Below are 16,041 nucleotides of genomic sequence, written 5' to 3'. Positions count from 1 at the left end.
TCAATCCCAACTAATATTATAAATGCGAAAGTAACTCTGTCTGTCTGTCTGTCTGTTACGCTTTCCCGCTTAAACCTCGCAACCGATTTTGATGAAATTTGGCATAGAGATAGTTTGAGTCCCGGGAAAGAACATAGGATAGTTTTTATCCCGGTTTTTGAAACAGGGACGCGCGCGATAAAGTTTTTCTGTGACAGACAAAATTCCACGCGGGCGAAGCCGCGGGCGGAAAGCTAGTAAGTAATAAAATAAACTGAATTCAGAAACCTTTTCCTTTTTTAGTCGGTTAAAAAACCAAAGCCCTTTTTAATAAATTGAGCGGTCAGTGGCGGGCTTTATTAACACTCCACTATTTTAATTTATATCTTCATTTTTAAGTAACATATCGACGATTGTCATTAACATGCAAAATATAATAAAACAAGTAATCCTATCACAAAATAAGTATCACTTTACATTTATATTGTGATCCAGTTAATGAGTACATGGAAGTGGAAACATAAACGGCGTTATAAATAACAAAAGGTAATTGTATCAATCAAGTTTTAACAAGCCTATTCTCGTTCCCGTCATGTAGTGAAACAAAATATGACTTTATTATGTTAAATTATTCGCTACGTGTTTTACACTGATTGAGTACAAAGGGAGTAATAATTAATTTTTAATTTAGTTATTTTATAGATAGGTATTCAACGACAACTCTTATAATGTTTCATGATATAACAAATAAACAACTAACTAGATAACCGGGACCGAGAATTTGAATCCAAATACTTAAAACAACTGTTCTTTATACAAGTGTTTTGTATTAATAAATAATTATCAAAACAAGTTTTTTTTTTAAGAAAATTATTTTACTATTTTTGTTGCTAGAAAGCTGACGTCATAAGCCCGGCCTTCGAGCCGTCACGGCTTAACGCATTACCTATGAGTATCGCCATATTACTTTCGTCACGTTTCAAGTAATTGTCAGTACAGCTTATACAGTTAGACAGTAGACACCCCTTACTTTTGACAAAACCAACACTCTTTATTACTACCGCAGAAAGTAACCTCAACGAAGATCCCCCAAAACAGCAGTCCAAAAGAACAACAGCGTAACCCCAAAATCTATTTATAGTGCCCCCCTCCAAAAAGAATCTAAACGTAGAATTGCACTCGGGGACAATATTTTTGGATCGGCATCTGTTGGACAGACGCCAAAGATCAATGATGAAATTAAACCTAAGCGCCACCAAAAAAAGAGAGATTAAAATCACCGAGGTTATCAAAATAGCATGTTCTTAGAAGGACTATTGTTTTACAGTATGATCTGTCATCGGGACTTAGCTCGGCTTTGAAAGTCCGCAGATGAGAGATAGTCTATAAAAGTACAAGGATCTAAAGAGTTATGAGATGTTTATGATTAACTTTACTTACATTGAAATAGCACTTTAAGTTGAGAACTAACTGCAGCTGATGCAGCATTGTAAACTGGTATTTATTTTTAAATCATGTCATCATCATCGCTTCAGCCACGTGACGTCCACTGCTGAACATAGGCCTCCCCCAATGACTTCCACTGCTACCTTTATCAGGTCGTCAGGTTTTAAATCATGTGATGCGTTTTAAATACACAGAACGTTTTGCATTATGAGGAGGCTTTTGCATTACAAGTTACTTATTGGGATTTTCTTTTTGATTTAAAGATACATAGAGTTAGTTAGTTAGGTACATAGAGGCGAAAAGTATAAGGCTTATGTTGTTGTATCTATGCAATTGGTGTATTTGTAAGTGTTTTTTTGTAAGGGTATTGTTTGTTTTACAATACAATAAAATAAAGAAAAATACCCTTTACTCAATTACTGGTTGCGTTTATTGGCGTTCAAGCTGTAGATCCTGGCTACACAGGAGTTGCAGCGGTGAGAACGAGTGGTGGGAATAGTCCCGTTTTACTCAGTTATTGTCCCAAAATCAGTCCCATATTCTCTTTAGCGTTTCTAATATGATTTACACAGTAATGAAGATATTAAAACAGTAGGGGTAACTAACACGACATTATGTAACAGTTGCGAAGACAATTCACTGTCTGACAACGAATTTACTTATTACGTGCGAGTTAAGACTTGCTTTTGGAGATAATATGAATTACAGAGTTTTCATGTCTAATCTCGAGAATTCGGAATAAGAAATCAAGGAAGAGTTCTTAAAAAAGACAAACAAAACAAGTCCAATTATAAAATAGACGTTATCCTTTATAGATGGAGGTGATAAATTAATTCGAAGTAGATTTATTTTATTTAGTTATTCCTGTAACCGGTATCTGTGAGTAATTAAAATTTTAAAAGCATGAATTTGACCCACTTTTCGGAGTTCGACTGATCGGCAATATTGCATAGGTAGGTGTATTCTTAACTTTAACTTTTCGTTTCACTTAGGCTAAGAGCGCTTTCACTTTAGGGCGTTAGTAGCGCGACAGCAGCGCGACAGCGGCGTTTTCATAATGTGAAGGCATCAGCTGTCACATAGTATGAAATTTTAGCAGCGCGTCTGTCGCGCGTTTGTCGCGCTGCTAATTCGCCTAAATGTGAAAGCGCTCTAACATTATTGTCCCGAAGCAGTGTAAGAGGTAATGTTAAAATGTACAGTGAGACTTGTAAAAGAATTAAGTATACTCGTATGAATGTCAAGCTAAACTTTTTTTCTAAAAACTCACGTGTAAAACTAGACTCAAAACAGTATACTTAAAACCAATTCCTCGTGTTCAAACGACTCTTAACGACTTTCAATTCTAATCAAACTGCCGCATAGCTTTAATCAGCTGCCCAAATAGAGCAATAAAAATGCTAAACACAGTAACACCCACTAAATCAAAATAAAGATACTTGTGAAAACCTAAAAGGAAGCATTTGGGTAAGCTTCTGGCACCGTGCCAGATAAAGACGAATTTAGAATAGGATATACGAAACACGCTGGCCGCGTCACAGTAAGATGCTGTAACGCATCCCAGATTTGACAGGTGACAGTTGACAGTTGTATGGGAAGTTTTGACAGGTGATACGAGTGACGGCTGCGATGGGCTTTTAATTAGAAATGGGTCTGATTTAGAAAGATTTTGGTCGTTTGAAATAGTGAATGACAAGTTTTGGGATGAGTTGGTAGATTGCCATCTAGGTGAGGTTATTGAACTTCTACATTACGGTATAGTTTGTGTAAATACAATATTTTTAGATGAGAATGTAACAAATGCTAAAACTGCTTGTAACTCAAAGTAAATACTCATTTACCAACGAACTCACAAATCACAAAAAGTTTTTTATTTACTTATAATTACACAAGAATATCAATGGTAAATAAATGTCCTTTCTAAATAAATACATGAAATGTCAATGCTTGAAATGAATACTATAATAACATTGAGAATTCCTCTAAGTTCACATATCCTAAAACAACAACATGACGATTACTTACCACATGGCCGACTGGCTGTCTAGAAAATAGCCTGTACAGTTAGTTGCAAAAATAGATTAACAGACCTAACCTAAAAAGGACTAGGCATAAAATTTAATCATACTTAGCCTAGGCGCAGACCACCGATTTTTAGTCAGCCGATAGTTAGGCCCGATCTAATTTATATGAAGAATCAATTGGTGTAATATGTGTACTTCCATACATGCCCGACTAAACTATCGGCCGACAAAAAGTTTGCCAGTCTGCGACTAGGCTTATTCGTGAATCGTGATGTATTGCATTACTTAATCGTATTTAAAGTTGAAATGCGTACCTACAAACTGGTATCCTAAGGTAGAGTCACTCATTTTACTACTGATAGGAGTTGACCAATATTTTTTTGACTCTAGTTCCTTTATCTGACCAAAGTACCAAAATTTAAATATCCTTGCATGTTACTTAATACGCAAAAGTTTAAAATCTTATATCCGTTCTTCTTCTTCTTATTCGTTACGCTTTTGGCAGAGCGGTCGTGGTCACGTTGAGGCGTTGTTCACATCGGTTGTAGAGGCGGATACAACTCTCCGCACGATCTCCCTCCATCTCTCTCTATTGACAGACTGTCTGGAGCAGTCACATACGTTTGGTGCAATCCGTTACATAGTTTAAAAGATCAAAGCGCACAAAGTATAACGGGAGCCACACAGAGAGAATTTGCCACATTGCATGCGGTTTGCGGTCAGGACAAAGTAAACGCAGCCCGCATCATATATTATTACATTGACCGCAGACCGCATCAAGTGTGACATGTCCTTAAAGATAGCAGCTAGGCGGTGTGACTACTACTTTCTAGGGGTTGTAACTAATACCACTACTTTTGCATTTGACTGTACGTTGACAAATTACTTATTGGCTATGCGTTGCCAATAGTGGCTCAATTAGAAGGGTTTACGACCCGAGGCTCAGGACCGGCTATTTATAAATTGCCACCTGCTTGCCGTCGTCAGTTTAGTGTTTACGTAAATTTAATATTGAATGATTTATTTGAGAAAAGTGAAACTTGCATTAGCTTCTATATTCTAACCCTAAATTAATATTACAAATCACGTTAGTCCAGTTACCCACTATTTATTGCTACGTTATTTGCCGCACTTCGCGGGTTTCAAACTAAATAACAAAACAAAACTAGCGGCCACCCGCGACTTCGTACGCGTGGATCCCGTTTTACCCCCTTATGGGTAGAGTTTCCTAAAATCCTTTCTTAGCGGATACCTACGTCGTAACATCTACCTGCATGCCAAATTTCAGCCCGATCCGTCCAGTGGTTTGGGCTGTGCGTTGATAGATCATATGTCAGTCAGTCAGTCAGTCACCTTTATATGCATTTATTTTTATTAAATGCGCAAATCCTTCCAATGAAAATATTAACACAATGTGAAAATTAACTACCTTGTCGGATTAATAAATTTATCATGAACTTGTCGAGACATTCAAATACATACCTGAAAGTTTACCAAGCAACAAATTCATTCAGAAACAAAACAATAAACCAAACTTCAATTTCGCCAGAAATTGGATCCCAATAATTGGTACACAAACATTTGAATGCAAAATTTCTGGCAGTCATAATGTTCCGATATTACGGCCTGGCGGTGGGCTAAGTGTCAATAAACTATTTTAATGTTCTAGATAAAGGTACCGACGTACTACAAGAAGGGTCAGAGAACCCGGAAAATCTATGTCACTTTTTAAAATGAACAAATTTGAAACTCTATTTACTGTCACTCACCTTTAGAGACTTTTTTGTGGTCGTAGTCAGATCACAAAAAAATCTTTTCTTCCTCATTTAAAATCAAAAAGCTCATAATTCTTTACCTTTAACCTTGTTTCCACTTCAGTTAACTTACTTCTTATCATTAGTAATTTAAATACTTTAACCTGTATTTAATAGCAAATGGTATTGTACCACTGAAGTAAATAAATCTTAGTTTTTAATTGTTTTTATCATAGCATATCAAACATTGTTGAAATTGATATTTGTGCAGTGATTAGTCCAAATACTGAAATTCAGGCAATCTAAACTTCAGTATAGATTGAGGCTTTGAATAGCTATAATTCAATCGGGACACTTGAAACTTGACCTTCACCGGTTGGGTTTTTATTGACGATCAAGCTGTAGATCCTGGTTACACAGGAGTTGCAGCGATGGGAACGAAAGGTGGGAATAGTCTCGTTGAATTCAATCTAGTTTTGAACTACATTTTTTTAACGGACGCGCGAGCTTTTCCAGCTTTAGGTGCGCTGGTAACTTTAAGAGCTTTGAACTAACACAGACCTTCTGTGCTTAATTTCATCTGTAGCATTATCGCTCCGCCACCCGTATGCCATTGCATAATCCTACCAAATAAAGTGACACAATTTGGCTTACGTCCTAACTAAACCAGCGGCCATTGTTCTTTGTTGGATTATAAGGTGTTTCATAATTTGTTCCGCGCTAAGGGGTTTGAATTAATCTGTGCCAATAATTTAGTGCTTTTGTGGCAATTAGTAGTAGTATTAGGTTACGAATATTGTTTATTAAAATTACTAGCTTTCCGCCCGCGGCTTCGCCCGCGTCGAATTTTGTCTGTCACAGAAAAACTTTATAGCGCGCGTCTCTGTTTCAAAAACCGAGATAAAAACTATCCTATGTCCTTTCCCGGGACTTAAACTATCTATATACCAGATTTCATCAAAAACGGTTCAGTGGTTTAAGCGTGAAAGCGAGACAGACAGGCAGACAGAGTTACTTTCGCATTTATAATTACTAGCGGCCGCCCGGGACTTCGTACGCGTGGATCCCGTTTTACCCCCTTCATCTATCTTACGCGGTTTAGATTTTTTCATACAAATGTTTTTTCCCGCTAACTCCCGTTCCCATGGGAACTTTGCAATATCCTGTTGTAACTAACCTTTAAGTTTGCTACATGCCAAATTTTAAGCGTCTAAACGCGCTACATACAAAAGGATTTTCCCGCTAATTCCTGTTCCCGTGGAAATTTTGCAATATCCTGTTGTAACTAAGCTTTAAGTTTACTAAGATACCTGCATGCCAAATTTCAAGCGTCTAACTTAAGCGGTTTAGATTTTTCATACAAAAGGATTTTCCCGCTAATTCCCGTTCCCGTGAGAATTCCTAAGTATACTATAGGTAGTATAGGTATTATAGGTAATACACCTATAACCTGCCCAGGAGTACGGAGAATAATTGTACCAAGTTTCGTTAAAATCCGTCGAGTAGTTTTTGTTTCTATAAGGAACATATAGACAGACAGACAGACAGACAGACAAAAATTTTACTGATTGCATTTCTGGCATCAGTATAGATCACTAAACTAATCTAACCCCTGATAGTTATTTTAAAAATATATTTCATGTACAGAATTGATCTCTCTACAGATTTATTATAAGTATAGATTAGTATACTCGTAGATTCTAGAGAATACAATTCATTTTAACGAGTGGTCGTATGAGACCGCGTTAACAATAATAATTAATTTCTATTGTGGTGTCCCGATTCACTGGTAGGTACTAAATTATATTGAAGGGGTTACAAATTGTTGAAAGAGAGAAGTAATTAGTTAGTTTTACATTTACCTTGTTATTTATTTGGATTGTTGATGATGAGAAGTCGCTAGCGCCATCTGCCCAACTAGCCATAACTTTATGTTTATTTACACCTATGTGACTAGTTCGTGAGTTATGCTCTGAACAATAATAAGTATTTGAACTGTTATACGTCATTGTAATTTAAAATTTTAAATAACATCACTTGGTTAAGATAATTATAAGCATGAGTAAATCGAAACTATGAATTCATTCAAGTTCAATACCTATGTTTCTAGGATTTATGTAAGTGCTACAAAAAACCATTGTCATTATTTATTACTTATTTATTTATAACAGAGCTGCAGAGTATAAAAACCAGCTCATCATTCTGCTATTGATCCCGCGCGGGACTTAATCCCACAAAGCTGGTATTGTATATCCGATAGTCCAACTACCAGGACATTCAGCCAATTGCACAGCGTGGGTTATCCAATAACTTTTGCATCGGCAGTCAATGTTCGAGTGATGCACTTCAAAAAGATTGGTCACCTTACCTAAAAACTCGGGCTGAAATTCCCAATTGACAATGTATGACAAAATCGGCGCACCCAACGATATATCCGTCCAATTTGGCTCTGCTCCAGAATTACTGAAATCAGGTCGCACGTAGTGATAGTACTTGATAAAACATCGATAATATCGATAAAAATGTATTCAAAGCCTAGTATTGTTCATTTGAACCACGCTTCTTGTAAGGATTTTGATAAATCCTTTTTTACCTTTATCTTTTATCCTAGTAATTGTTTATAAACGAGATATACATAGTTTCATGTAAACAATAAAATAAGGCGTATTTAGACTGAAGAATCACATTTAAAAAATCTGTTGATTGTAAGTACTAACGTTAAAGCAATAGGTGGCTTATTATCTGACTTTTAAAGTGAAAAATCAAATAAATAAGGTAGTAAATAATAGAACTGGCCATCTCTCCCGTATGGCCATATCTCTCGGTCTTACCCAACTTACTATAAAAACATTGGTAATTTTTAATAATAAATGAAAAAAATCGCTATGTCCAAAAATCGCATTTTCGATCCATGGTGCGGCGTGTCTCGGACATGCCACATAAATTTGTGTCCTGCGAATGCCGCGCGTAGCTGCTGCGCACACCTTGCGCGCCGTGTCTGGACGCACTCTAAGTTTATCTTTCTATGATACTATTTCTTTACTTTTTTATTTATTCCAGGTAAATTTATTCATCGACAAATAATCGATCTATCGACTCTCCATCATCTCTAGTCGCCCGTACACTTTGACGCCGAAATAAACTAAAAGTTCATGGTGTGTTTACTAGTTAAATTGTACTATTCGTGATTGTTTACGAGGGGAATGTTGCACATTTGATTGTTTCAGGATAAACTGTGTTTACGGGGTGCTAATCGGTTTAGTAAATGGAATCTAATGTCTATATTACGTCGATTGTGTTTTAACGTTACATGGATTGGTAGTAATTGCTTCACGTCTGTACTACTTAAGGTATTCAAAGGTACTAGGAATACTTTGAAAGATATTGAAACTTTGTTTCGATTCAGTTGAAATTGGTTTGCCTAGACTATGATTTTTTTTAATACGATTTGAAGTGAAGCGATTGCGTTTATTTCGCTAAAGTAGGTATTAATATTTTGAGGCACATCTTAACTTCCTCAGTACATTCTTAGAGGGAAATCTTACAAATTGCCTTACAATAATCATACATTGATATGAAGACCGTCACAAAATTATGTCCATGTTAGATCTTGGAGGACTAAACTTAAAACGCTCTTCCAAAAACAATATCAATTTGCTCATATTGTCACTAAATATCTACAACAATTCAATGCAATTTTCTTCAATACTAGACTTATACTTACATTATAGTCCAGTCAATGAATGCCTTAACGACGGTGTAGAGAGAAATCCGTGGAACACAATTTCTGACCTCGGGACTTTATTTAGCCTAGTTAGGAGGTGAACATAGCAAAAGTCCCCGCCCTTAGCCCTTGAGCCGGCGGGGGGAGGGGGGTTTAAAGGTACCACTTTTCGGTTTTTCGCTTAATCCTCGGAAACTATGCGTCCTAGTGACATGACTACTAGGAACCAAATAAAGCTTATTCAATTTGCTACAGGCGAGACCGTCAAGTTTTTCTATATCTTGTATAGTTTTTGCGGCATCTGCTCTCGAAGGTCTGTAAAATTGGAAATTTTATTTTTGTCTTATATGTTCCTATCAGGAGAAAATCAACTAAATCAACATTGAGCAAACACTATAGACATGCGGGAGCATGTTAAGCCTAGTTCCAGGGAGGGGACTGCACAGTGCGTATATTTAGACGAACCAATTGTAGCCTCTTTTAACTCCTCATCATTCAAAAAGTACTGTGCATTAACACTTCAAATTTGGCTCATGTATTGAGACTTGCAAGATATACATCAGCTTCAAATTTCATAAATATACCTCAAACGGTTATTTAGGTATTGACGTTCAAAAATCGACATTTAGGACACTAAAATCTATCTATCACCTGTGAAATGTTAAAATTTACTGGTTTTTTATTTGTTCCTTTGTATTTACATAACTACCTTTCTGGATGCAAAATTTGAACCTTCGAGGTCATCTGGAAGTGGTTAGAATTTGGTCTATAGGTCAGACATGTAGATTTTTGGACGTCAATACCTAAAGAACCGTTTAAGGCATATTCATGAAATTTGAAGCTGATGTATATCTTGCAAGTCTCAACATATGAGCCAAATTTGAAGTGTTAATGCACAGTAGTTTTTGAATGATGAGGAGTCAAAAGTGGCTACAATTGGTTCGTCTAAATATACGCACGGTGCAGTCCCCTCCCTGGAACTAGGCTTAACATGCTCCCGCATGTCTATAGTGTTTGCTCAATGTTGATTTAGTCGATTTTCTCCTGATAGAAACACATAAGACAAAAATAAAATTTCCAATTTTACAGACCTTCTAGAGCAGATGCCGCAAAAACTATACAAGATATAGAAAAACTTGACGGTCTCGCCTGTAGCAAATTGAATAAGCTTTATTTGGTTCATAGTAGTCATGTCACTAGGACGCATTGTTTCCGAGGATTAAGCGAAAAACCGAAAAGTGGTACCTTTAAACCCCCCTCTCCCCGCCGGCTCAAGGGCTAAGGGCGGGGACTTTTGCTATGTTCACCTCCTAACTAGGCTAAATAAAGTCCCGAGGTCAGAAATTGTGTTCTACAGTTTTCCATCTATAATGCTTTATTGACTGGACTATTAATAAACGTTGATAGAACATAATAATAATATAAGAAACAACCTTCAAAATAATATGTCAAGAAATACTTACGAGAGTCGATGATCTCCAAACTCCCCCCGATCAAAGTCTGTATCACTAGCACTAGCGCCCACACACTGGTATCCCTCGCCATCATCATCATCACCTATCACCAGATAACTGATCACCGATTCATCACTTAAGCTCACCGAACACATTTGCGTTGTTTAATTTTCCCAATTCTTTTCTCTATCACCAGTAATCTTTGGAAACACTCCAAATAACTATTTTGATATCGCGGATCTTCTTAGAGCACCGGAACTGGGTATCTGAAAAGAAAATATTATTTTAGTTATTACACTCGGTGAGTTTATAAATAATGCTAGTGCTAGCCTAGATATTAAGGCCGGATTCTCTTTGAGTCTAGAAGCATTAAAGATTAAAAACGACCCAAGGCTATATCAAATACACTCAACATCAAATAAACCGCACCTTCCGCGACGCGAACTTTAAAGATTTTCTTCTGACACAATCATGGTGCCCCAACAATATTGGTGTTATTTGAAAGTCCAATAAATATTCTTAAAGAAAAATACGTTTCATTTCTAAATAAATGATAAACATATACCATAAATGTGACTTGAAAATAGACCTCACTTTGGGCTTACCTCTGGGATCAATTAGACCAATTTTTAAGGTTATAAAACCAAATAAAGATCTCACGTGTCCTCTTTAACAGATGGATAGCGATTAATCCCAACTTAACAGTTTTATAGTCATAAAAAATGGCTATAGCGTAACTACCTATTTTTTGAAGAAGTGACTCTGGATCCTTGTAAAAACACATTTTTGGGGTAAAAATCTTTCCTTTAATGAAATGAAGTTCAGAACTAGGCTTTCAAATGGTACCAATGTTGGTGGGAAGTGGGGATGCATACGTTTGATAAGTGCTTGTCGCGGGAGGTGCGATTTATTTGATGCCGAGTGTAGTTCTAGTTCCGTATGCTTTTTAAGAAGTTGATTGATTGTGAAAGCGCTTTTCAAAAGCCTATTTTCCGAAAATAAATTACTTTTACTCAATGACGCTCAACCAAAGTTTGATTTCCACTTGACAAGCTATGTCCCTAACTAACGACAAACATGATTATTTTGAACCATGTCTTTCATTTGGAAGGCCCAATATTCGCATTTTTTGTCCCTTAGTCGCCTCCTGCAACTTTCAGGAGAAGAATAAGAGTGGTCTTATTTTAACAAAATTCTCTATTTCTCTCCCATTAAATGAGATTCGGTTGTGCTTCTGCGGTAAAGACTAAATGATCTGAGATGTTAATGAAATGGCGACTCTCCAATAATCTGAACAAATATTTAAAATACTTTTGATATGATAAACTCAATCCAAATATAGTGCGGAACTCCTCATTAATTGCAACGCCAGAAAATTTAGACTAATGAGTGGTCTGCCTAAATTCAAATAGTAAACAATTTTTTCGAGTAACTGACGAAATGTAAACACCCAACGGAAATACAAGAAGTCAGAAATAAACGTAGTTTCATCATTTCATGAAGTTCTGATCCAAAAATACACTCGGCGCTATTCCTGAAAAATGATGAAGGAACTTGTACTATTTTTGTGCATCTTTCGTAATCTTTCTTGATGTTTGTGTAATTTGTTAATCTTAGTAGCTTAAATTATTAAATAAGCTTAGGTTCACCTGGAAATTAGGTCGGAATTAGGTATTCTCTATTAGTAGAACTCGATAAATATCTTGACTACCGCAAAAACTATCGAAAAATACAATTACAAACCTTAAATTTGACACAGAATGACGAGACTGGCAAAGGTGACTGATATTTTTCCATCCTATTTCAGCACCATCGGATAAGTTGTCCTGAAGTGGTGTTAGAGCAAAATAAACATTGGACATGTAAGTAGGTACCTATACGTGCTATAAAAAGTGCCTAATAAATAATGAATTTGAATTTGAATGTTTGACATCAAAGCATGGTTATTAGTGAATCTTTATACTGTTATCTGGCATGTGTTGATTGAGCAGCTATTTTAACACCTTCGCTAATTCGGATAACGTTAACATGGTTCAATTTAGTGCCATTTCGGGGTAATAAATACCAGTGTATCGTGATGTAGTGGACACGCGCCGACAGTTATGTCGCAGGTGGAGTTATACCTCTACTGCGGTACACGTCATTGCTAGTATTAATAGGCTAATGATAGAGTTTGGACAATTTAATGCAAGATTACCTACCTAAGATGTACTGAGTAAATTTATGTAAGGTGAACATTCTCGTACTCGTACTTATAAGAGCTTTTTAGTCTAAATAAAAATGTTATTTTTGCATGTGTCTCTATGGTCTCCTAGTATAATTGTCATGCCTTTCTATGGTTATTTTGATGGATAAATTAAAAATTAGGTACAAAGTATCAACATGTTAGTATAATATTCAATATGCAGAAAAATGTACTCGTACATCGTTAAAATAGTGGTCATTTCAAAGTACCTACTACAACTTTTTAATGGTTTCCAACAAAACACTGTCTCCAAGTGTGACATTATTATTATGCCCCATAAAAATGCAAGGAAAGTGAGATCCATACCTACGTTCTATCAAACAAAACGACTCTAACATGTACACACAGCTAAACAGTTTGAGCATACTATTGAAAATTCTCTCTCTCTCCCATATCCCTGTTAATATTAGGTACAATATTATACCAAATTAAACCCACATTGTCTGCATTCCAATCCTGTAACCCACCGCACCGGCAGCACTAAGTTGACACCTTGCTCGATGCGTCACTTCCCCTGAGCAATAATATCCTCGGCGGAAGAATAGAGAAGGAATGAGAAGTAGGCTCACTATATTCAAGGTTACAGAATATAAAGGCTGAGTTGCACCACTTAAATTTGACCGTAACCGGTGTTTTTTGTATGGATTTTGACAGGTTTTTGACGTTTGTCAAAGTTAAAGTGAGATGGTGCAACCCAGCGTAAGATGTTACACTAAGGTCATAGTCCAGCAATGGACGTCTTTCGGCTGAAACAAACGAATAAGGCACAGGACATAAAGTGTGTGAATTGCCGAATGCCGAATTTTTAACAATTCCAAGTACCTACTTAACTTGGAATTGTAAAAATTCGGCATGACTTCAACTATTGATTATTTTATGTTACATCAAAACGCAATTGATATTTGAAAGTTCAAATGGTAGTCCTCTTATGTAAGAAAATGCGTAACGATTTACTATAATCACAAGAGCATAAGTAATTATCTTTCGCGATCAAGAAACTATTTTGAGTTGGTTATATTGAATAACAATCAGGAGAATACTAATTTTGCTCCAATCAACGTTGTATTTTGATTTTATGTTTACCTACTTGTATAATTTTTTGAGCTTGTCTTTTACTTCTTCTCAGCACTGGCCCATTTCTGTCCCAAAGCAGTGGTGGGGTTAAAGTGATACTGGGACAAGTAAAAGAGTTTTTTATGAGTCAAATTTGAATTTGAATATTTTATTAGAGTTTATAGCTTGCTGAATTCAATTTTACTTGTAAAACCATTGTGCAGTGGACCTGCTAATCGCCCCTCCATTGTACCGGAAGTCCCGCTTCCCCCGAACCGTTAATTACCTTATTTAATTAACTCAAAATGCGGGACATTTAATAGACACGCTTTTTATGAAGCGCACTTTACACGTTTATGGAATAGCCGGTAATGGGCTTTTATGCGCCTGAAATTTTTGTGGAAAATTATAGGTCGTTAAAACTGACCGTTAAATTATTTAGGGCTCGCCTACTGTTCTAAGAAAATACGAGGTGGGATGTAAGATTAGTATTTAAATAACACACTTATCGACCCGGAAAGGGATCAACACCGTATCTTCTTTCGCCACGCTGAAAACCGCGAGGCGAGGCGTTTACGTTACGGTTCGGATAAGTCGCGTTGCAGTACGGAGTTTTATACAAAGTATACTGACCGCCTCGAGTTGATTACGATCCGTTTCCGGGTTGAGGGTGCTTCGTCCTTTACACGTTAAATAAGGTCTTTCGTCCTTCATAGTACGAGTAGATCTCACAATCTGCCTCTATTTCTCCCGATGTTTGTTTTGTTAGAGCGGTTGTACAGTCTAGTCAGCGTCAATAGTGCGTGACAACCAAAGTGGCCAAAAAGTTCGTAACACGTCTTTGTTAAATTGGGATAAGGTTGTGTCATCAACTTTTGGGCCCCTTTGGATGTCACGAACTATGTATGTATTTGACGCTGACTGTAACTCAGCCTAACTGTGTTCTCTGCGAACACAGTTAGGCTGAGTTGCACCACCTAACTTTGACCATAATTATAACGATAACCGGTGTTTTTTGTATGGAGTTTGACAGATTTTTGACATAATTTGTCAAAGTTAAAGTAAGATGATGCAACCCAGCCTAACTTTTTAACTGTAAAAAGTTAGTAAAAGAGTCAAAAAAGACATGAAAGTTCAGAATCAGGTATGAAGCCGGTACTAAATCTAAATAGAAAACCATTGCAACTTGAGTACTTCAGTTGGGAAAGAAAATCACTTTGCACTAATATTAAGTAGTCTGGGTACAGGCAATCTAGCAACTAGTGGTCAAAATCAAAAATCAAAATCAAAAATATTTATTCAGTTTGGACCACAAGTGGCACTTATGAACGTCAAAATATTATTACAGAAAATAATAAAAAAAGAAAGGTCAGCTTACCCAATCCAATAAAGTTTAATGTATAAAACCTTGTACAACGGCGTTAGTTTTCCTTAATTACTTAAATGCATAATAATATATCCTACTGACACTTCCTTTTAAGAAAACCGGTCCTGCGACTACTTTTAGCTCAAACGGCAATACATGCCCTGTCTAGGTATTAGTCTAAGAAAATGTCAAAGATCAGAGATCAGCTTTTAAATAAAAAGCAAAGATGCTTCTATGATAACGTAAAATAGAAATTAGTGTTAATAAAGTATGACGTAATATAGAACTATGCGTAAAATAAAGTGTCAAAAAGTCCTATGGTCTAATTTCTATTCTCTTATAATTTTATTAGATGCTAAAGTAATTAGTCCTTTAGATAGAACTAAATTCGAATATTCAAGAAGTTAAACTTTGCACCTAAAAATAATGAAAGCGAAAAAGTGATATTTTCATCAGACCACGCCAGCCTTATAAAGGACTGGGTCACTTTTGACCCGTAATCTCTAAAGCGTACGAAATACCTAGTAATAAATAAGCCCAAACCTCGTGTAGGGCTAGTGAAGCAACACTATAAAGACAAGGTTGTGACTCCTACAATAAATCAACCAAATTAATTGACGTGGCCCAATTAAGCCCAAAGAATTTGTGCCAATTTGTTTGTGGGAAAGGGCCCATAATTCGTGTGGTCAGTCCAATGCATGTTGCGGTACAAAAATTTTACTGTTGGGATGGTTCGCCACTAATTGAGGTTAATTCCAATTTTAAAGCTCATCTATCTATACTAATAATAAATCTGTAGAGAGGTCAATTCTGTACATGAAATATATTTTCAAAATAACTATCAAGGGGTGATTATAGTGATCGATACTGATGCCAAAAATGCAATCAGTAACATTTTTGTACGTCTGTCTGTATGTTCCTCATAAAAACAAAAACTACTCGACGGATTTTAACGAAACTTGGTACAATTATTCTTCATACTCCTGGGCAGGTTAT

The 16,041-nt window shown here is 36.3% G+C and overlaps 1 protein-coding gene across 1 annotated transcript in view; it reads right to left on the bottom strand.

The window, feature by feature from the left end:
- LOC135080782 (nephrin-like) overlaps nt 1-16,041 on the bottom strand; it is a 154,440-nt gene that overhangs the window by 112,768 nt on the left and 25,631 nt on the right. The window contains exon 2 of the mRNA XM_063975510.1: nt 10,391-10,647. Within this exon, the coding sequence (XP_063831580.1) occupies nt 10,391-10,481 (91 nt within the window). The 5' untranslated portion in view covers nt 10,482-10,647. The remainder of the gene's footprint in view (nt 1-10,390; nt 10,648-16,041) is intronic.

Source organism: Ostrinia nubilalis, chromosome 18 (assembly GCF_963855985.1).
Source record: "Ostrinia nubilalis chromosome 18, ilOstNubi1.1, whole genome shotgun sequence".
Classification (NCBI taxonomy): domain Eukaryota; kingdom Metazoa; phylum Arthropoda; class Insecta; order Lepidoptera; family Crambidae; genus Ostrinia; species Ostrinia nubilalis.
This window is presented reverse-complemented; position numbering and strand designations above follow the sequence as displayed.